This window comes from Apus apus, chromosome 15 (assembly GCF_020740795.1).
Source record: "Apus apus isolate bApuApu2 chromosome 15, bApuApu2.pri.cur, whole genome shotgun sequence".
NCBI lineage: Eukaryota > Metazoa > Chordata > Aves > Apodiformes > Apodidae > Apus > Apus apus.
This window is the reverse complement of record NC_067296.1, coordinates 516,437-539,176: the sequence shown is the minus strand read 5'-3', so window position 1 is coordinate 539,176 and position 22,740 is coordinate 516,437. Positions and strand designations below refer to the sequence as shown.

General features: G+C 50.7%; 1 protein-coding gene across 8 annotated transcripts in view; it reads right to left on the bottom strand.

The window, feature by feature from the left end:
* The window catches only part of DLGAP4 (DLG associated protein 4), a 182,315-nt gene continuing 159,575 nt past the window's right edge, over positions 1 to 22,740 (bottom strand). For 6 of the 8 annotated variants that reach the window (XM_051632821.1, XM_051632819.1, XM_051632820.1 and 3 more), the window contains 6 exons: positions 6,183 to 6,544; positions 5,063 to 5,154; positions 4,193 to 4,605; positions 2,615 to 2,706; positions 985 to 1,137; positions 1 to 259 (listed from right to left, as the gene is read on the bottom strand). In XM_051632821.1, the coding sequence (XP_051488781.1) occupies positions 44 to 259; positions 985 to 1,137; positions 2,615 to 2,706; positions 4,193 to 4,605; positions 5,063 to 5,154; positions 6,183 to 6,544 (1,328 nt within the window). In that variant the 3' untranslated portion in view covers positions 1 to 43. Of the gene's footprint in view, positions 260 to 984; positions 1,138 to 2,614; positions 2,707 to 4,192; positions 4,606 to 5,062; positions 5,155 to 6,182; positions 6,545 to 6,787; positions 6,905 to 22,740 lie in introns of those variants that run through there. The other 2 variants (XM_051632826.1, XM_051632824.1) reach the window with 2 other exon arrangements.

The window sequence follows — 22,740 nt, the reverse complement described above, 5'->3', positions numbered from 1 at the left end:
TCCTTTTTAATGACTTATAAAACCCACGCGGTTCCTCCCTGGCTCACAGGCGGGTCTGTGCCTCGGGGACGTAGATCTCGATGCTGTCGGCGCTCTCGGTGGCCGAGTTCTGCCGCACCGAGGCGGCTCTCTTGGCCGCCATGAGGCGCTTGCGGGCTTCCTGGCGCTGCTTGTCGGAATCGGAGGCTTTGTCCCGGTTCAGCTGGGATTTGGACTTGGCTGGCTTCTTTGGCACTGGAGGGGGTGGTTTCTTCTCTTCCTTTAGGGAGACAGTAAGGAAAACCCCAAACATAAAGTAAAAACGCACCTACAGGAGCTCGCTGTCCTGGTGCTCTTACGGCACAGGGAACTAAGCAAGGAGATGCAGGGTCGGGTGAAAGAAGAAGGACCAGTTCTTGAGCAGGCTCGCAGCAAAATCAGCTTCCCTCATTCCTAGAAAAGTGCCATTTTGCATCTCGTGGCACAGAGGTGTCCTTCAGGGAAGTGGACTAGAGTTTCCAGACTGTGGCCCATCTATAGGTCAGAGCGTGGCACAAGCAGCATGAAAACTGAACTCCACCTGGAACTGGGAAACTTTAACATGCTGCCCTGCTCAGAGCCATGGTCCTTCCTACCCTCATGTCAGGGACACGACCTGGGCTGCATTTTCAAAAGGTTCTAGTAGGTGTTGTTTATAGACACCAGGAATAGTTAAAACCTATTCATGCAATGTTTGCAACACTAGAGGCCCCTGCAACCACTGCTCTAGGTGTTCACCACCACTCACTGCTCTGCTCTCTCTCCATTGTTACACTTTTTCCCCCAGCACAAGGTTGTTCCCACTGTTACTCACGAGGAATGCTCTTTGGTGCATTCCAAGGCTTTGAAGCTGCATTGCACAAGTGCACAAGCCCTAGAGGTCTTCCATTTGCAGACAGGAATAGACCTCAGATCCCCCAAATGTCTGCGAGGGGCTCTGGCCACTCCCAACTGCCCCACACTCACCTTTCGCTCCGGTGTCTCTGCCAGCTGCCAGCTATTAGCTTTCAGGTGGTACAGCTCATCAAACTTCATGCTGATGTCTTCAATGGACAACTGCAGGAGATCCCAAAACCCAGCTAGGTCCTGGGCTGTGGGTCTGGGATTGGCATTAGGGTTCTAGAAGGGAAAGCATAAAAAACCCCAACAAACCTTTCAGAAAGAATATTCCCTTCTGAGAGGCAGAGCAGTCTGCACAGCTCACATATTCACCCCTTGTATCTGCCAACGGAGACATCAAGAACCCACAGGAGACCCCAGCCCCAAGTATGCAGAAACACAAAGCCATCATTTACAGTAAAAACTATTTTTGCAAAGATCAGGAAGCAAAGATCCTGACTGAACTTCTCCTGTAGGAGCTTGAAGAAGGGTCCTGCAAAAGACACTCTCTGGAGCAGAAAGCAAGAGCTCCCATTCCCCCAAAGCTTCCCCAGCTAGAGCTAATCCCACAGCAGTAATTTCCAACCAAAGGTCCCCAGCACATGATTCACAGCTGGATTCTTACAGAGATCCTGATTTCAGGCTGGGTAATAATGGAAATGGATCCAATATGATGCAAAGCACAGCTCTGACACCTGGAGAACTTACATGTCAGGGTACAGCAATCCCAAGAAGCCAACAGAGCTTTCATGGGCAAAATGACTTTGTTACATTCCCCCATAAAACAATCTGAAACCATCAGCCTTCCTTGGGCTTGCAGAAAAAATTCTAAGTAGCTGAAATTTCTTCCACGAGCAGAATATTCCCAGTTCTGAGACATGGGAACTGCCATCACAGGCCTGGGTTTTCTCAGGAAAGCACAGGACCAGATCTGAGCAACTTAGCACAAAGGAGACCTCAGCACGAAGCTCTGCTGAAAGCCTGGCAGCTGGTGGTGCTGCTGCTGATCTCACCTGTGAGCAGCCAGATCAGCAAGCAGATCTCAGCACTTCACCCCCACCCCCCCCCACCAAGTTTCTTGAAGTTTTTTTTTTGCAAGTAAAGGGGAATTCAACTCTGAGGAAGTTTGCAAAACCCATTCCACAGTAAAGCCTGAGGGCAGACACAGCTTCCCAAGGAGGGACAATCCTGTTGGGATACTTTTACCATCCAGATAATCCGACATGCAAAGCAAGCATGCTGTGAGAAGAACAGAAGACTTTTCAAACATTCCCCCTCTTTGGCAAACCCTCAGTTGTTCACCTCAAAAAATAAAAAAAGCCCTTTGGAAGTACCAAGAGGTGGTTCCCAGGACAGATGCAGTGCAGCCAGTGACTGCAGACCCACAGAGGGACTCGGTGTATTCAGCACACCCCAAGCAGCAGTTCAAGAAGATTCCCCTGTGCTCACATAAGCATCAAAAGGAATTTCAAGCAGTGCCCTCCTGAGCAGAGCACAGCCCAGGAACTGCCTCCTGGGAAGCCAGTTGAGGTGCTCAGCCTCCCCCTGTGCAGCTGCCTGTTTAACCAGCATTCAGCCAGCATGGCCTGGTGGGCAGGCTACACTGGCCTTGTGCCTACACTGACAGTAGCCTGTTCTTATCTGTCCATGTTCCTGTAGTGCTGTTGAAACAGGTACATGCCCCTCTCAAACCTGGAAGAACCAGACGCAGACTCACCAAGTTTTGTTCACAGAGGCCATGGAATTGCTGGAACTTCTGTGACATTAGTAACTGTGCACTGCCCACTGCACTCAGGACTTTTCCTAAGACTATGGGGGAGGAAAAGAAACAACAAGAAGATCTCAGTTAAACAGACTATTAAATGCAGCAATGAACTTGAGTGTTTCTGAAGCAAAGAAACACTCCTGAGTCATTAGAAAAGGTGTTTCAGAGATCCTCAAGGAACTATCTGCTCTCAGTGAGCAGATGTGCTGGCACCTGCTTGCAGATCTCAACCCCCTCTTTCACTCATGTGTGAGATGGAGGTAGCAAGGGACAGAACTGTCCCCAACCTCTGTTTACCAGAAGGGATTAAAACACTGGCAGGCTAGGGCTTTTAATGGCCAGGACTTCATGCTGCTCTTAGTGGGTTTTCCAAGAAGCCTCTGACCATGGCAGCATTCCTCTGCTCATTAATGGAAAGACACTGCATGGGCTGTTCCCTTCCAAAGGCCTGGCTGAGGGGCCCACAGCACATAGAGGTGCACCATGAACAGGGATGAACTGATTCACCTTCTCCCTGGTCTGCTGCTGCACCTGCTGAGGCAGCTCTGAATGCTTCTAGAGCTTGGTGAGATGTGTACACTGGGCTCTCTGCATACCCACCAAGCTCCCAGTTACAGAATCTACTCAGAGATTGCTCTTAGACATCACAGATCTAATGCCACATTGGTCTTGGTGTCTGTTCTTGGCAGAGCACTCTTGCCACAGGCAAAACAAGGGCATCCCCTGAGGCAGGGGTAGCCCTGGCACGGCCTGTCCAGCTTGGCAGCCAGTGCAGCTTCTTAGTGCAATAGGATTAGAGATAAGCTCCCCAAGCCCAGCAGTGACTGTGAGCTGTAACACTTCCACCATCATTTCACCTTTCTCAGGTCTGAAAAAACAAAGATCCTGCCCTCTGCAGCCTAGCCACCCATTTCTGTCCCTCTGTATGCACCACAGGCTTGATTTTCACTGCAAGCAGCACAAGTTTTGCCAACTCTTGGAAATAATGGAACAAGCCCAATTGGGATTGAACCCAATAAAATCAAGTGGCCTTTTGTTCTCTGTGCATGTGCTTTTGATGTATTTAGTGAAATTCAGTGAAGCCTTCTCACATGAAGAAACCTCTTTTCTGTAAAGAGGAGTCCACCAATTCCACAGGTCAAACAAGATCCAAGGTCATGTTCCTTCTGCCCCACTGCCAACTAAACCTGCCTGCTTGAGCACAACGGGTTAGGCAGGGAGACAGATCCCACAGCCTCCCTGGAAGCAATCTGATTAAATCTTTCATCATTTCTGAATGGTCAGAAGCTGCACCATCCTGTGGAAGTCTTACATGCTGCATCACAGGATTCTTTCTTACCCCCTCTGCTAGAGGAAGCTGCTTTGTCCCTTCCAAAGAAAAAGTGTTCCTTGTCCCACATTCAACTCCATGTTCTCTCTGTGGGTTATTTCACTGCAGAAAGCTGATCCAATACTCAGTTACAACTCTTCCTGGAGGGAGGAGCTGCTAGGCTGGCCACAGCCTAGTGTCCAGAAGCTGACCACACCTACCTTCTTCAGAGAGATTGTTCTCTTTGGTCTCCTGGTCCATCTGGCGGCACCAGCCTTCTAACCGCTCTGTCTCCGCCTGCAGCAGCTTCAGAAACCAGTACCCGTCCCGCCGGCAGGCTCCTGGCTGTGTGGGCTCTGATGGGGAGGTGGAGGAGGATGTCTCAAGCCAGGGGTCAGGAGGAGGGAGAGAGGAAGGCTCCAGGGCTGGGTCATTGTTTTCTCCATAGGAGATGTTTCTCTTTATCTGTGAGGGCTTGGCTGGTTGCCTGGTAGGGGCATCAACACCAACGGAGTTGTTGTGTTGAGGGCACTCAGCGAGGCTTCTCTCAGATGATTTACAGGTAGAGTTATTAGGTTCCTGTGTGTCAGAGTCTGTGTCCTGTTTGGAGGACATGCTGCGAGGCTGGCTGTTTCTAGAAAGATCAAAAGCAAAAATGAAATAGCAGAACTCAACCTGGCCAGCCTGGCACCCTGGCAGTGGAAGGTGTTTGTTCCTGATGCCTGCAGATGAGGCTCCCCCTGCCCTCCCTGCCCCTCCTCACACACAAACACACCACACATTCAGACAGACACAATTATAAGGTTGCCTGCTCACTTCACCAGGCTGTACAGGCGAGAGGACTGATGTGCATCTATCATTACATCTTGTACTTTCATTTATTTGTTTTTAATTTCAAACTCCCATTGATTTGCCTGTTTACACAACAAGTGTTTTTTGCAGCCCGGCTGTGCTGTGGGGGAGAGCTCTCCCCAGGCCCCCATTCAACACCACTCATATTGAAAAGAAGGAGGGGAAAAAAGGTCTAAGTGAAACTGGGGGAAATGCAATTGACAAGAAAGGAAACTACAAAACTTGTGTCTTTCACTTACCGCCACTCGTCCTCTACCTGTACCCCGATGGACTGGAATTTCGTGGCTGGTGGAGGAGGCTCCTCTTTTGCCACTGGCTGAAGGCAGTCAACCTTATTAAACAGAAAAGATACAGACAAAACCAGACACAAGAACTTGCTGCTGGAATTCACATTAGTAGACCAGGAGTGCTGCACACACACACAGCATGCTGACACCACATGCCGACTGGAGGGTGGGCTAAGGAGAGGCACAAAGCTCAGGTCCAGGTGAACATCAAGACTGGATCCTGCCAGGAATCTGCTCTAAGAGCACTTGGCTCTGCCTCCCACCCCTGGGGAAGGTTCCCCAGGATGGGAAGGGCTGCATGTCCCTGAGGGAGCAACTGTGTGTGTGGCAGCTGACATGGACTTGCCCAAGTGCTCAAGTCCCTGCCTGCAGCACTGGAACCAGCACTTTGGCACAGAACAAGTGCTTCCAGCAGTCAGCCACCTGCACCTGGGAAGTCTTCCCACAAGAAGAGTGTAGCATGGCAGGTGACTTCGGTTTTGCTGAATAAAGCACAGATTTACACTACTCAATGGGTCCTCATTTGACTATCATCAACAGCTCGTTTCCATCTATTTCCACAGAGTTAAATGCTTCCAGCAAGAGAAGCAGCCACCTGCTGGGAACGATGTGCAGCAAGGGACTGCTCCCTCCTACAGCCCTGGGACCATTTTGCACTGCAGCAGTCCTCACCACATGGATGTCAAATAGAAGGCCCACCTTTCAGAACAAAGTTGTCCCGTGATGGACAAGGAGCAGCTTGATGCTCAGTAACACACACAGAGCAGAGCACAGGCCCAACCCTCAGCAGCAGAAGGCCTCTTCAGAGGGACTCACCCAGTTAATATGGTCCCACTGCTTTATGAAACATTTAAATTTTGTACTAAAAAGAACTCAGGCCTTTCTGGTGTCTTATGGAAAGCTTCTGCTGTGTTTCACCCCTGGGAACACAGGACATCAGTCTGACAAGGCAGTTAGTTTCTCTTGCTATTCTAGGTGAGTTCAGATGCACACCTGGTCACACAAAATGCACAGGCTAAATGGATGGGATAAGGACATTCCTTAGGACAAAGGAGAACAAACAATTCCATACTTGTATTCCTATTGACGACAACTTTCTTTTGGGGATATTCTCCACTTTAGGCTCCTCACTAGTCAGAGTCCCCTTATCACTTTTCAAAGTTGCATTTTTCTGGGGTAACTCTGGAGTCTCTCGTGCTGGAGTCACGATGCTTCCTCTCGTCACACTGGGTGTCCTGGTGCTGTCCAAGCTGTCTGAAGAATTGCTGAGTCCTGACTGGCTGGTCACCTCGCTCTTGTGGTCCTGGCTGTCCAGGTAGGTGTCCTGTGCCGACTCAGTGCTGCTCTGCACAGTGACAGAGATGAACGGCTTTGATGTGGTCCGAGGTGGGACAGGAGGTGGAGTCTTTTTATATGCCACTAGGCATGATGAACCTGCAGTAATGGAGGTGGGAAGAATGGAGAATGCAAGAGACAGATTGGGGAGAGAGAGATACAGCAAAAGAGAAAGAAAAAGCAGGTCAGTCACACCATCCAAGAGGAGCCTCCAAGTAGAAGCTGGAGGCAGAAATGCAGAACAACCTACAGCCAGCAGCTTTCACTGGGTAACCCAAACCAAAGCATGAGGGGAAGCAGAAGGCAGAGCCAGAGCTAGCTTGCAGAAGTCAAAAGGAATACCATGATGTGTGAAAAGCTGGAAATGGAGAAGAAGTATAGAAAAGCCTTCCCAGAATGCTACAGGGTTTGACAGGTGTAAGCCTCCACGTTGGGAAAATTGTCTTTGGCTAAACCCTATGTTTTAGTGTCCTAGTACAGGCAAGTGTCTCAGCTCTTTGTCCCATCAGTTGACAAGTTTCAGTGTCTGGAGCAGGGTGGTGTTTTTTCCTATAAAAATGGAAAGAAGCCATAAAGTTTGTTAGATGCTGATGGTAGGAACAAATGTTTGTCAAGTACCTTAAAAACCTAGCTGACAGGCCTCTGAGAAAATACATCATCTGGATGTCACAGCCCAAGAGTGGTGAGGCTGCTGCTTCTGCACGTCCCCAGAGCTAACTACAGGGAGGCTGAAGATGTGTCCCCAGCAGGCACACTGAGCACACGTCCATGCTTGTACAAACACATGGCTGGCCACACAGGTCACACCGGAGCACCCACATGAACACGGACAGCAGCAAATGCCTCATCCTGCTCCTGTCTCTGGCTTGACAGGATCGAAGTCCATTAGTGAAACAGGGTGGATAATTGTACCATTAGTGGTATGAGGATCCTGCTGTAGCTGTGCTTTGGCACAGGGTCTGCCCAGGCCCTGTCCCCTGGGCACACAACCCCTGAGCCAAAGTCCTCTTCCAGCAGCTGTCCAGTCAGGACTGTGCTGGGCAGGGCATGGCCAGACAAGCACGCGGACCAGCCACCTACCTACACACAGCTGACTCCCTTTATCCCCTTCCCCTATATTCCCTGTTATTGTTCCTCCTCAAAACAACAAAACCCTCTTCTTGTTCCACCTTTGGTTCCTGTAAATATCCTATCAAGTCCTGTGCAATGCCAAACTGCTTTTCCCCTGAACCCCATAATGCATCCTAGCAGCCTCCTTAGCCCAAAGGGTGACCTGGAGAGCTGCTCCCCAAGGCTCAGTGATGTGTGTCATGGCTGGACAACATGGTTGAGGCTCTGCTGGGACAACCCCAGGAAAGGTCTGGCCAGGGCACTCGGGGTTCCTGGCTTGTGGTCCCACCTACCATTGTGTGTCCCTGTTCTGGGCTTGTGCAGATGGGTCTGGGATGGGCTGATGGCCTCTGGGATGGGCCTGGAGTAGCCCAGCAGGGTATGACCAGGGCTTCCACTCCTGCTGTTGCCTCAGAGTCCCTTCATGGGTGTGCAGAGGAGCTTTGTCACATTGACACCACTCATTCCAAGGCACAACCCGAGAGGCTCCCACAGCCGCTCTCCTTGCTCAGCACTGCCCCACCACACATTCTACCTCCTGGAACATGAAGCTCAGTCCATCTACCAGCTCCCTCCCCAGACGACTGTGGTGCACTGAGCCCTCCAGTCTCTCTCCCCTGGGAGCTGCAGGATCAGGGTAACCTCGGAGTGCCTGCAGGGATCCTTCCCTTGCCTTGGTGTCCAGGTGGTGGGGCATAGCTCTGCTTTGGTCCTGCAGGCTGGGTAGGCAGCTTTGCTGCTCCAGGCTGGGAGCAGACCAGCTCCATCACCACCTTGGATCATGGACAACCAGGTCAGTCTACCTCAACTGGACCTTACATATTAAAAGGGGGGCCTGCTCCCAGGCCTGGTGAGCGTGTTCCTTGAGGTGTGTCAGCAGGGTAGTCCCTTTCCCACATCCTCCGTGACAACCCAAGCACCCCCATGTAAGTCACTACAGTCCAATGGGGTGGGAAGGTCTGGCAGGGCTCTCCTTGGTTTCCTGCTCCAACCTACAGTCCTTGGTCTCCAGCGAAGGGGTTTTGTCCTTCAAACTGAAGCCCCACGTGCCACGTTGTTCCATGCACACCCTTTTCCTAGCCCTTGGCATACGGATGTTGACAGATACCAGCAAAGCCCTGTACACCTCCTAGGTCACCAACCAACAATACAGGTGAGCTGTACAGACCCAAACCCAGTTTGGGTGTTCTCCTAGTACAGCTCCAATGACTGCAGGGACTGTAATTCCCTTGGGTTTCCTGTTCCAACCCATATTCCCTGATCTCAGTGAGGTTTTGCACCTCACATTGCAAGGGCCTACCTCCCACTGCACTGCCCAGTACCATACATAAACTCCCCAAAACCTGCTGGCAGGGATTCATCACAGAACAAAAAATGGTTTGAGTTGGAAGGGACCTTAAGGAGCATCTACTCCCAAGCCCCCTGCATGGGCAGGGACACCCCCCACTAGACCAGGTCACTCCAAGCCCCATCCAACCTGTCCTTCAACACTTCCAGGGATGGGGCAGCCACAGCTTCTCTGGGCAACCTGGGTCAGTGTCTCAACCACCCACACACTCAAAAATTTCCTCCTAATGTCCAACCTAAATCTCCCCTCTTCCATTTCTAATCCATCCCCCCTCATCCCATCCCTCCCTGCCCTTGTCCCAAGCCCCTCCCCAGCTTTCCTGCAGCCCCTTCAGGCACTGAAAGGTGCTCTAAGGTCTCCCTGGAGCCTTCTCTTCTCCAGGCTGAACACCCCAACTCTCTCAGCCTGTCTCCAGAGCAGAGCCCTGTGCCAAGTGGTCCATCCTTGAAATCCCTATCGTCCCAATTTAGAGACCAGGATGTTATGTGGGACAGTGTCAAACGCTTTGCACAGGTCCAGGTAGATGATGTCAGTTGCTCTCCACTTGTCCACCAACACTGAGACCTATCATAAAAGGCCACCAGATTTGCCACAATTTGCCCTTGGTAAGCCATGTTGGTTGTCACCAATCTGGGCTTTAGCCTCCCGAACCTGATCCCTGGCTGCTCAGACTTCTTTGTACTCCTCCCAGGTGACCTGTCCTTGCTTCCACCCTCTATAGGCTTCCTTTTTACATCTAAGAGTGTCCAAGACTTCCTTGTTCATCCATGCAGCTCTCCTGACATTCTAGTCTGCCTTCCCTTGGTTGGGATACATTGCTCCTGGGCTTGTAGGAGGTGACCCTTGACCAGCACTCTTGGGCTTCTCTCCCCTCCAAGATCTTATTCCATGGTACCCTACCAAGCAGATCCCTGAAGAGGTCAAAGTCTGCTCTCCTGAAATCCAGGGTAGTGAGCTTGCTTTGTACCCTCCTTGTCGCTCTAAGGATCCTTAATTCCACCACTTTGTGGTCACTGCAGCCAAGGCCGTCCTTAAGCTTCACACTGGCCATCAGCCTATCCTTGTTGGTGAGAATAATGTCCAGCACAGCACCTCTTCTCATTGATTCCTCTACCACTTAGAGAAGGAAATAGCAATAGATGCGTTCCAGGAACTTCCTGGATTGCTGGTGCCTTGCTGTGTTTTCCCTCCAGCAGAGAGGATGGCTGAAGTCCCCCGTGAGGACCAGGGCCTGTGGAGGTGAAGCTGCTGCCCCATCTGCTTGGCCAGCCTGGCCAGGTGGCCCGTGGCACTCTCACTGCGACAATGCCTGCCCCTGGCTTCCCTTTAACCCTGACCCATAAGCTCTTAGTTCCTCATCCACTCCAGGTGGAGCTCCATGGACTCCAGCTGGTCACTGGTGTAGAGGGTGACATCCCCACCTCTGCTTCCCACCTGTCCCTCCTAAAGAGCTTGACCCATCCATTCACACTCCAGCAGGAGTCCTCCCATCAGGTCTCACACACGTCTGTCACTGTTCCAGTTCATGTTCCAGGCTATGGGCATCTGCACAGGTCTGCAGACCCAGGCCATGTTCAAACACCACAGACTGATAACTTTACCATTTCCATTCCCAAAGTAGACACCAGCACATCAACAGACAGGAAACCAGTTCCCTCTGGCAGGAACCCTTTCACCACCCTGGGGCTGCCAGGGCAGAGGTACCTGCTGCTTCCCACCCCAAACTGCACTGCCTGTACATCCCAAGGAGCTCACAGCAGGGCACACCACAGATGTTTCTATCTTTCAGGGCCTACTGGACACGACCAGTTCTGGCTCAGCCCATCACCCCTGGAGTTTTAGCACAATTAACTGAGACACATCAAATGAACCTGACCCGAACTGATGACAGGAATGGGAAGGGGTGCTGCAGGCACAAGCCTCCTGGCAGCTCCTTTGCCTCCCTGGACAGTCCCTCTGCCCACAGCAGAGGCCGGCCACGCTCACGGGGCACCCAGAGGTGTCCCAGCTGCCTCACCACCTCCCAGGGTACAGAGCTGGTTCTGAGCACCTCTGGGATCCCAGCTGTGTTCCCAGCAGGGACATCACGCAGCAACACCACGGGCCTGACACCTGACAATATTTACATGTGTCTGTATTTACACCCCAGCATTTACCACATCAACAGCTGAAAGTTCCAGTTCAGAGAAGGGACTAAAAGGGAGGGGTTAAGTGAGAAGGTCTGTTTCCAAAAGCATTTCTACGTCCAAAGATGCTGAGCTCCACTGCAACAGTGCCACAGAACTAGGGAGCCTAGGAGGGGGTTCCCCTCAGTGTGCATGTGGGGAGAAGCTCAGGAAGGCACACCAGTTCCCCCAGGACACCAAGTCCAGCACAAACTGAGCAGTGAGCTGATGGCCACAAGAGTGGAACTTAACCTGACTGCTCACTCCTGCCCTCACACTGCCTTCTGACACATGGCCCACACAGCTGCAGGACGGACCTGCAGTAGGGAACCACCTTGCTGAAAGGTCACCAGGACAAGCTACTGATGCCTGGGGACTGGATTATTTTTCGGCTTGATCAGTCCCCAGCACTGGAACATGCCATGGAAACTGCTGAGGGCAGCCTGAGCCTGCGGCTGCCATGCTTCCAGCCCTGGACAGGAACTTAGTATGCACTTTAAAAACCACCTACAGTCATTTCCTAGAAGGTCAGATGCAAGTGCTCCGACTTGTCAACTCTATGTGCCAAAACACACCTACACTTCAGCCAACACCTCTTTGGTCATGTGAGCAGAGGACAACCACACTGCCAGACCATTACCAAGAGATGACTAGAATGACTAGATGCCCTTCTGGGCACTGGGATTCACCTACCACCTGGCAGCCCCATCTCAGCACCACTCCACAGAATCACCAAGATTGGAAAAGACCTTTAAGATCATCAAGTCCAGCCTATGACCTGACACCACCACATCAGCCAGACCATGGCACTAAGTGCCACCTCCAGGCTTTCTTTGAACACATCCAGAGCGGAAACCACACTCAGGACAGTAGCAAGACCTGCTGCAGATGCTAAAGCAGCACCAGCTCAAAAGTGTTTAACATCTCCAAGCCAACTAAGCTTGCCACTGGGATGCCTTTTCAGAGGTACCAGAGTATACAGCACCACTTGTGCACGCACAGGTTGAACTCCACCAGAACTTGATCTTTGCCCATGGGTGTTGCTCTCCAGACTCTGGTTCACTGTGCAAATGTACAAACTGCCAGCACAAGAAGTGCAACACCAAGTCACTGCACCATCACTCCCATCCTGGACATCCCCAAAAGCCTCCTTAGGTGTAGTGCAGATCTGGTCACACTAGAATTTGCCTTGCTACAGCTGTTTACCTGCTCTAACCTTACAGCAGAAGTCTCCCACACCTCCCAACACCCAGCATGGCATGCCAGGCAGGTAGAGCACTCCTCAGGTGAGCACATCTCTAGGAGCTTTGCTCCAGCACAGACAATCTCCTGGCTCAACAGCCCCTTGGGTGCAGGCTGCAATAGCTCATCTGGCAGCAGCCACCGCTCATGCAGGACAGCACTGCGGAACAGGGAGGGAAAAGCCTGATGTGCAGCAAACAGCACAAGCACAGCCCAGGTCCTGGGCTGCCCACACACTTGTCAATGCCCCACGGAGCCACAGGCAGCCAGAGCCCTGCCAGCTGCAGGGCAGGAGCAGGTGAGCAACCCACAGATGAGGAGGGTCCACTCTCTGCCAGGGCTGTCTGACCAGAGAGCATTATCTGAAATAGCTACAGCAATGCCCAGGCCAAGCCTTAAAACAGAATCACAGAATTGCTTTGGTTGGGAAAGAGCTTTAAGATCACCGAGTCCAACCATTAACCCAACTCTGTACAGAGTCCAGTGCTAAACCATGTCCCTCAGCATCACACCTACACATCTTTTTAACACCTCCAGAGATGGTGATTCAGCCACTTTCCTGGACAGCCTGTTCCAGGGTTTGATAACCATTCCAGTGAAGAAGTTTCTTCTAACATCCCATCTTATACCGTCTTGTACAGCTCATCCCAAGAGAGCAGTGCAGGAGCAGCCTGAGCAGAGCAATGGCAGAAGTACGCCAGGATGAGCTGTAGCTACACCACCAGAACACAGGACACTCCTGCTGCCTTGCATTACTGAAGCAGGAGGACATGGCAGCTAGTATCTGGGACAAGCAAGAGCCACCCAAACTGGCAGTGGAGAAAGCATGTCTGTAGAGCCCTCTAGTTAAAACTCTTGTCTCCCCACTCCACGTGGCCTGTTCTTCCCCAGGGAGTGCCAGCCCTGGCACAGCAGCTGCCCATGGTCCCGTGCCACCTCAAAGTGAGCCTCTGTGCCACCATCCCACTCAGAGCCCAACTGATGGGAGGGGTGAGGTGGCTGGGCTGGCCTGCTTGCCAGGAGCACAGTTCTAGCTTCCCAGCTGCTGTTTACACCCCTAGAGTTGTCATGTAATTGGGGAAGTAAATCAATGGCTATTTGATGTTGAACTCTGAAGCCAGGCAAAGCAAGGGAAGGCAGCACATCAGCACAGAGAGGCAGGAGATTTTCCTGGGGAAAATCAGTGGTGTCCATGGTCAGTAAGTTAGATACAAATTCATCCTTCCACCTACCAACAGACAGCATGAATACAGTTTGTCCTGCTCTGTATACAGGGGGAAGCTGCAGCCTTCTCTGGTCTTGTTCCTGGTGATCCCTTCATGCCATTCAGGTCAGCTGAGGAGCATCACTGATTTTGCTAGAAGGGAATCACATGGTACCAACAAAAGATGCCCCTGTTAACATACATGTGGTCACTGGGTTGACTGTGTGAGCTATAAAAACAAGCTGATGGGCTAAGAAAGATTGCAAATGAAAAATTAAAAGAGATCAGGAATCTTGAAGAACTGGGGATGCTTTCATTAGTGCAAGTGCAAATTAATTATGCTGAAGCCCTCCACAGCCATAAAACAAGGACTGCTGACTCTGCAGCAAACCCAATTTCAAAAGCAAAAGTTGGAGGAAGCCCATCTAGAACAGTTTGCCCTTCTCCCTCAACAAAATTCTGAACTAAGTGTCAGTGCTTCTTGCATCTGTGGGAAGGGACAAGATATTGAGGAAGCAGAAGGCATTACTCTCCCAGTAATCCTGCAGGAGAGATGTTACTGGACCAACTGAGCAGGCAGCATGTCCTCATGGCTCAGAGGTCAATCCCACCCCTTAGGAGCCCTCCAGTTGCTCACTCCCTCCTAGGGGCTGCAGCTCAACAGGGTATGAAACTGCTCTTGGGTTGCTACAGGTATAGCTTTACTGTACTTTAAAATCAACTTGTGCTAAAATGTTGAACTACAATCCAAGTGGGCAGTGGAGCAGGTACACATCTTATTCTGCAGCACCATCAGCCAAGTTTGTTTGCTAACATCAGCCACGCTTCCAAAAAAGTGTGGAAGAACAAGAAAATGTGGTAGTTTTGCTTAAGCTTCCAGCTTTGCAGCATTAGACTCTTCCTGGTCATAGGATCTTCTAAGGCTTATTTAAGTAAGCTGTTAGAATCCACAACTGTGCTGTAGATGACTGAGTTTTGGGGGAAGGACATCTGTTTATAGACTTCTTTGCATTATTATTTTTAGAAAGCAGCATGTTTCCAAATTAGCAGCTTCCACATGACATCACCTGCTGCTCTCAGGGCCTTGGGCAATACCCACAGATGTAGCCCCAGGCAGATGAGCTGTTTTCAGCCTTCCTGACCCCCAAACCAGTAGGGCACACTGGGATCCTCCCTTTCCAGAAAACCAGGCATTTGGTTCTTGAAAGAGGCCCCTGTTCAAACACCACAATGCTGTGATGCCCTGCTCAGTACCAGCCAGCACTGCCAAGATCACTGCCAAGATCACAGCCAGAGTACTTGGTTTTAGATTTAAATATCATAAATGCTGTCAAGTGTGCAACTAGCATGAAGTGCCCAGTTGTTTCATTGCTATTGATGATTCAATACAGGCTAGTAATATTTTCAATAATTCCAGTGACTTCAATGACCTTTTCAAACCACTCTGTTTTTTAATTACCAACCAAGGCTCTGAGCCACAGCCAGTTGTGAAGGCAAATTAGACTATGCTCAACCATATTAGTAGGGCCCAGACTACCAACACTTTTCTGCTCCGTGTATTCCTCCTTTCTCCAATAAAGGAGCTCACTTCCTTTAGAAAAGAAACATCCTCAGAAACAATTATACAGGCTGGATCAATGGGCCAAGGCCAATTGTGTAAGACTCAACAAGGCCAAGGGCCAGATCCTGCACTTGGGCCACAACAGCCCCAGGTAAAGCTACAGGCCTGGGGAGGAGTGGCTGGTAAGTACCCAGCAGAAAAGGACCCGGGGGTGCTGGTTGCCAGGCAGCTGAACACAAGCCAGTATGTGCCCAGGTGGCCACCAGCATCCTGGCCTGCAGCAGGAGCAGCGTGGCCAGCAGGAGCAGGGAGGTGATTGTGCCCCTGTGCTGGGCACTGGTGAGGCTGCACTGGGGGCAGTTCTGGGCACCTCAATACAAGAAGGACATTAAGGGGCTGGAGCAGGTGCAGAGAAGAGCAACCAGGCTGCTGCAAGGCCTAGAGAACAAGTCTTATGAGAAGCAGCTGATGGAACTGGGGCTGTTCAGTCTAAAGAAAAGGAGGCTGAGGGGAGACCTTATCACTCTCTGCAACTACCTGAAAGGACACTATAGAGAGGTAGGTGTTGGTCTCTTCTCATGAGTAAATAGTGATAGGACAAGAGGGAACAGCCTAAAGCTACAAAATGGGAGGTTTAAGGCTGGACATGAGGAAATTTTTCTTCTCTGAAAGGGTTGCCAGGCATTGGAAGAGGCTGCCCAGGGAGGGGGTTGAGTCACCATCCCTGAAAGTGTTCAAAAGTCACACAGATGTGGTGCTTAGGGATAGGGTTTAGGGGTGAGCATGGTAGAGTAGGGTTAAAGGCTGGACTTGATCTTAAAAGGGTCTCTCCTAAATGATTCTATGATTAATAATCTCTCCCACCCCAAGACAAGCTTATTTGTCTTTTAAATGAAGCAACCCAATAATCTTGCAGCAAATGAGAACCACCATCAGCTGCATTATCCCCTCAGAGGTTTTGCATGTCTTTAGGCTTGTGTTTGCTACAGGTCTCACAGGTGGCAGGAGCTGCATTTAGAGGCAGTTTTCAATAGCAAAGGGAACTGGAACAGCCACATTCCAAGCAGCCTGACCTTGAACAACACTTCAAGGCTGAAACTATAATGAACTGCAGGATGTTTTCTTTGTAGAGGGTCCAAGTAAAAACCATAGAATCATTAAGGTTGGAGGGGACCTCCAAGATCACCAAGTTCCAACCCCCCTGCCATGAGCAGGGAACCCTACCACTAGATCAGGCTGCACAAAACCCCACCCAACCCGGCCCCAAAAACCTCCAGGGATGAGGCATCAACAACCTCCCTGGGAAACCCATTCCAACCCCTCACCACCTCCCCAGTGAAGAACCTCTTCCCAATACCCAACCCAAATCCCCCCCCCTCCCCTCAGTTCAAAACCATCACCCCTTGTCCTATCACTATCTTCTCTGATGAAAAGCCCCTCCCCAGCTTTCCTGGAGCCCCTTCAGGCACTGGAAGGCTGCTATGAGGTCTCCCTGGAGCCTTCTCTTCTCCAGGCTGAACAGCCCCAACTCTCTCAGCCTGTCTTCACAGCAGAGGTGCTCCAGGCCTTTGATCATCTTGGTGGCCCTTCCCTGGACCCTCTCCAACAGGATGAGGAATAACAGTTTTAAATTGAAAGAGGGTAGATCCAGAGGGTGGACAAGACACCAGCACAAGCGTGGTGAGACACCAGCACAGACCACCCAGGCACAGATGCCCCCTCCCTGGAAGTGTTCAAGGCCAGGCTGTGTGGGACCTGGAACAATCTGGTCCAGTGTGAAGTGACCCCACACATGTCAGTGGGGGCAGATTCAAATGATCCCCAAGGTCCCTTCAAACCCAAACCATCAATGGTTCTGCAAGTCTATGAAACATGTTCCATAACAGTGGATGGATTGTGCCTCTGTCAATCTGTATAATCCTTCCTCTAGCACACCAGAACATTTGCCCCCTAGGGTACATTTTGGAAATGACTCCTAATATTTAATGGTTAAGTGCTGTTAAATCATTTCAGGATGTGTCTGCAACCCAAGTCTCCCACCTCCAGTTACAATTGCCGCTGAAGACAATACAGATCTTTATTAATATCATGGTTCACAGCCAACCCTTCAGACCATATTCTTCTAACACAAAATGTTTCTAGCCTTTATGGCATGGTCACAACACTCAGGCCTCCTCAAATCTGTACGTGGCCTGTAGAGAAGCTGAACATTCTGCAGATTGAAGGTCAAGAGGCACATATGAGAAACCTACCACATTTTATTAAGTCAACCGGAAAATATTTCCATCCAGACATGATGAGGAATCTCTTGAAGATGCCACCTCTTGCTCTGAAAGAATGACTGTCTTTAGAGCACTGGAGAAATTTTAAGTCATCTTACACTGGTTAAACATAACCACACTCCTGGAAAGCAAAGGTTAAGCATTCCTTTAAAGAGACTGTTTAGGAAAAGGCTCTAAGTACTTACTCCCTCAGTGTTTTCCCTTCATTAATCTTAGTAGTACTGATCTTTGAAAAAACAAAGATCTCACCTTGACACTACCTAGAAGAAAACAGGCACCCAGCAGGGAAGTATGTTGCTGACTGCGACTGAGCTGGGGAGTCAGGCATGGGCTGCAGCCCAAACTCCCAGCAGCAGCATCCGAGGGAACAGCTCACCCACCTTGACCCAGACTGTAAAGGCTGAACGTGCCTGGAGAGACCTAGAGTGACAAGCCTAGCAGAGCCCTTCTGAAGCTCTCAGATAATCAAGAGGAACATTGTTAGGACTTCACCAGTTCCCCACAGCTTTGATTACTATACCTGCTGCTTCCTTAGAACCCCAAAACTGATACACAAGCTTACAAGTCAGACACAGTGTGCTCCAGGTGCTCCTCCCAAGCAGCATCACCATGGAGAAGCACCACCATCACCCCTGTACAGCCCACCTTAAACCCAGCCACGTAACAGCCCAGCTACTGCTTCAGACATCCAGATCACCCAGAGTTCTGAAGGAGGTTGGTGGAGAAACTCAGCCTTACATTCCTCAAGTTATTTCCCTACTCCTCCTCAGATCTGGCTCCAGCACAGCTCAGCTGATAGAGCACCAAGCCCTGCAGCCTGCTTGGGCATGGCTGGAATGACAGCTGGGACAAGGGGATCACTACCACACTGCTGTTGTGGACTACTGCTTCTCCATTCAACCAGCTGAAGACAGACACCTGTTTACAGGAGAGAAAAGGAGGCCTTGGGTGCTCTGCCCCCATTCCTTACCACAGGCAACAGGCCACTCCCTCATACCAGCCCCTGGACTCCCAGCAGAAGCAAGATCATCACAGCAACATCAGGGAGGAGACCAAATAGGGCACATGAAGGAAAGGTGGGTCTGTAGCAGAGACAAAGGAGAGATGAGGGGCAGCAGGCTCATCACTCCCACTGAAGCAGCCTGAGATCATACCCTTAAACCCAACAAGCTGCACCTGTTCCTACCAGCAGCTATGGAAGATGACTAGACCTCACTTGGAGTTGCATCCAAGTAATATTTCCTGACCCAAACAGCAATGGGAAGCGGTTATTTCCACTTGACCTGAACAGCATCAAGTGATCTGTGAGATAAGCACACAGAATCATAGAATTGTTTTGGTTTGGACCTTTAAGATCAAGCCCAACCATTAACCCAACTCTACCAAAACCAGTGCTATACCATGTCCCTAAACACCACACAGTGGGGAGATATCCTTACTAACTAGTACCATTCTTCCCACACAGGCCCACTGGCTTCCTCTGGGAGCACCCACTATCCAACCCACATCCATACTTGACCCACAGTCCAGCTGCCTGTTGGTACAGCCTGTGCCAGGTGTGTAGACTACATGTCAGTTATCTGGCATTTTGGTGCAGAAAGCAGAAATAACTTCTCAGCTTTAGAAGAAATACCTCCTTAAAGCCCCACCACAATCCAACCAGAGAAGACTACACTGCTCTCTCCTCCTCCTCACTACTGAGCAGCAAGTGCTGCCATGTTTGCAAGGGCTACAGTATTAAAGACCTGTGCAAACAGGTCTTCACTCCCCATCTAGGAAATCACTTGCAAATGCTGGTCAAAGCAGAGATGTTAAGAGTTTTGTCACCTGCTGCTCATGTTCAGGTTCAACACCCACTTGGTCACAGCACTCTTGCAGATCTCCAAGGCTATGCTGGCAAGACAGTATTTATCACCTTTATTAAGAAGCAAGGGACTGCCCTGCACTTGCTCAACCACTGCCAAGTACAAAAAATTCCTGCATATTATTGAAACAAAAGAACTGGATGTATCTGCAAAAAAAGAAGCTCAAACTCAAGAGATCATCTCTCAAATGTGACAGCCAAAAAGCCCTTCCTCAACACACAGAAGCAAAGGGCCCTCCTTGAATATCAGCTGTGTGTTTTTAGATTAACAGTGCAGCTTTCACCCAGAAATACACCACAAAACGCTGTGTACAATCATTTGTGTCCTCTGGTCACTCATGACTGAGATGCCTTTACGATGAGCTGTGGTGACAGCATGGAGAAACTGCTGGGAGGAGCAGGGACTGCCCAGGGCAGGCAAGAGGGCAGAGGTGGCAGCACTCCAGGTCTGCTCAAGATCTAGCAGCCACTTCTGATTAGAGACCTAGTCCCTGTGCTTTGGACACTGAGCAGAAACATTCAACCAGTGAAGGCTGTGATCTCTTTACATCTCTTTCAATGTACCAAAGTCTGAGCTTCCTGAAGATGCTCTGACCTGGAATTTCTAGCCATGTTTCAGCAGAGAAATCACAATAAGCACTTACACACTGGGAAGGCAACACAGCTTTTTTCTCTTAAAGCCACTTGCAGAAGGTCATAAATTTAAGAAGCATGAAGCATGAGATGACACCACCCAAGAATGCTGGGATTTAAAAATACAGTGTATCTGGCACTGCTGGCCTTCTGACAGATTTGGTCATCTCCCCTTTCAGCAGACTGCTCCAGTAGTTAGCCTTACAAGTAAGGACACAACAGATGCTATAGAGAACAGCAGCCACAGACATTCCCAGACCCATCTGCAGCAGCTATTACTGGGGATCCTATTGGTAATAGAAGAGACACTGTAATTTCTCCCCACCCTCCCCAAAGTAATTTTCAGCACAGGTTTTAAAGCAGTTGGAGCAGCGACAGATAACTCCACCCTGCTCCACAGACACACATCCAGCAAGCTGTCCATCTGTCCTGTGGCGCTCAGACAGGTTCCCAATCCAGCTTGCACAGGGCAGTAGCTCAAGGGAGCATTCCATTCCCCTCCCGGCCCAGGATGTTAATTCAGTAACAAGAACCGAGATCCCAAACCCAATTGTCCTGCCTCAGAAGTCACTCAGAAGAGACAACCCAGAGCATGGTGCCAGGAGAAACAAAACTGTAGCTCTGAGGGGACGAGGGTGCCTGATACCCAGGCCAGGCCCCCTCACCTCTCACCTGCTAGCTCTGTGCCCATTTTGTGGTGGCACACACACAGTGCCACAAAGGGGAGGGAGGCAGTGAAGGAAATGGTCCATTTCCTTCCAGTGTGCCTTTGCATAGTCAGGTTGTGCTTACATGCCCAACACCATCACTAAGTTAATGCTTAATAAGCTTAATACACCAAGAGATGTGAAGCAGCAGAACTAAACAGGACCCAAGCTCACAGAGACCTGGCATCTCTGCTTATCATCCACACTCCTGCAGCCTTCAGCAAGACCAGGCTCTGAGACTCCAGAAATTCAGCTATGGCAGCAGCAGTCCATAGCATGCCCAGCACATGTGCTACCAGCACCTGTCCTGCCAGCTTGTCCTACACAGCTTGGGCAGCACTGAAGACACCAACAGATTCCTTCAGCCACTAAATCTTGCCTTTGACCCCAGTAACCCCTGCTGACACAGCTACACTAACACAACCAAGGCTGCAGAGCCACCAAATCAGCCAAGTCCCCTTCCCTGAAACTGCACAGGCAGGCTTGAAGACAGAGCTGTCTCCTCCCCATGACCATGTCCATGTGCAACCATTCCCTAGCAAAATCCCCAGAGCACCTTGTGGCACAGAGCAGCAAGCAGAGAAGCGCTGGCATAATCCTAACACCATGGCAGGTTTTCACACATGTGGAAAGCTCTGTGACAGCAGACCAATCTGGCTCTAAAGCCACTCTCAGATACAGCATTTCTTCCAGATGGCTTTTGTCCAGGGAATGCAGAAACAGCAGGTGAGTGAACCTGGGTGGGGTATTGATGGTGGCCAAGAGCCCCAGTCCCAGGCTGGGGGCAGGGCTGGGACTTGCTGTATCCCCTGCAGCCTGTTTGCTGCATGGCTGCACAGACAGGCCCCTTGAGCCCCCTCCTCACCTCAGGTTCCTGCCATTCACACAGCTCCACACTAGCTCTGCCCCAGGCCCAAGTCACAGCAGGCACAGGGGGAGTTCCTGGCTGTGGCAGAGCAAGCATACCCAGGAAGGGGATGGCTGGGAGAAGCCCAAGACCTTTCTACACATACAACAGCCATGGGAAACCTCTGCTGCTGCTCTTCCTCCCTCTGGAGAAGGCCAGGCAGCCCTGCCAACACATCTGGGCCACACAACAGCTAGCATCAGAGAGTCAAGAAGGGGCTGAGCCCAGAGCCATCCATGCCAGAGAGGCAGAAGGATTTCCAGACTGCAGACATTTCCATCAGAGCCTGCCACTGGGTCAGGACACACGGAATTCCCTGCAGCCACTGCCAGATGTCACATCTGACAAAAGAGTGAGCCTCAGAGTGGAGCACACAGCCTACCCAGGGCAGCAGAACTGGTCTGCAGCTCAGCCCACCAGCACTCACAGGGCTCCAGGAGATATGACGATGACTTCAGTAGGATATGGAGTACAGCTTAGTGACAACAGATCAGCCAAAAGCTCCTCAGAGGGAGATAACCTACACCAGAAGATGCTGCCACACTAGGAGAGCAACAGCCCTTTCTGCTGATGTTGAGGCACAGAAGCATCAGCCACTTCATCCCCCCAACCCAGCAATGGTGCCTGCAGCCTCACCCAGGGGTAACTCACAGGCAGCAGGGGCAGTCCCAGCACAGGGACTGTCTGCTAGACCTGCCAGTGCCACAGCACAGGGTAACTCCATCAGCCATGGGATGAGACATGACAAATCTGCTAGCAGAGGAGGAGAGAAAAAGCATCTAAAGATAGATATTTACACTCCAGAGGGTACTTCTCAGGAATAGTGCTTATTGCAGGCCCCTTTCCTCCTTGCTTTTGAACACGCTGTGGTGAACTCAAAATGATTCCTTCACTAAGGAGCTGGGGAGCCTGTTACTGCCAACCATGCACTGAGGCTTTTTGTCTGGGCCAGTTTTGGCTCTGCAGCTCCAAGTGTCTGTCTGAGGAAGCCCTTGTGAACAGTGAGAACTGTGCAGGACACCCAAGACCATGGATAACACAGAGAGGCAAGCAAAGGCAGCACTGGTCTGAACTGGCTGCCACAGTATGACTGTCACACAGTGACCAGTCTCTGTGCTCCCTTCCCTATTTAATGCAACTTTCTGCAAGGTTTGCTTAGGATTATTGCAGCACATATGAACTTAGGGCATAAATGTGAACCAGACATTAGTTAGCCAGTGCCATTAGGTCACAGGCTGCTTCCCCTCTCCTGTCCCCACCAGGGGATGTTAA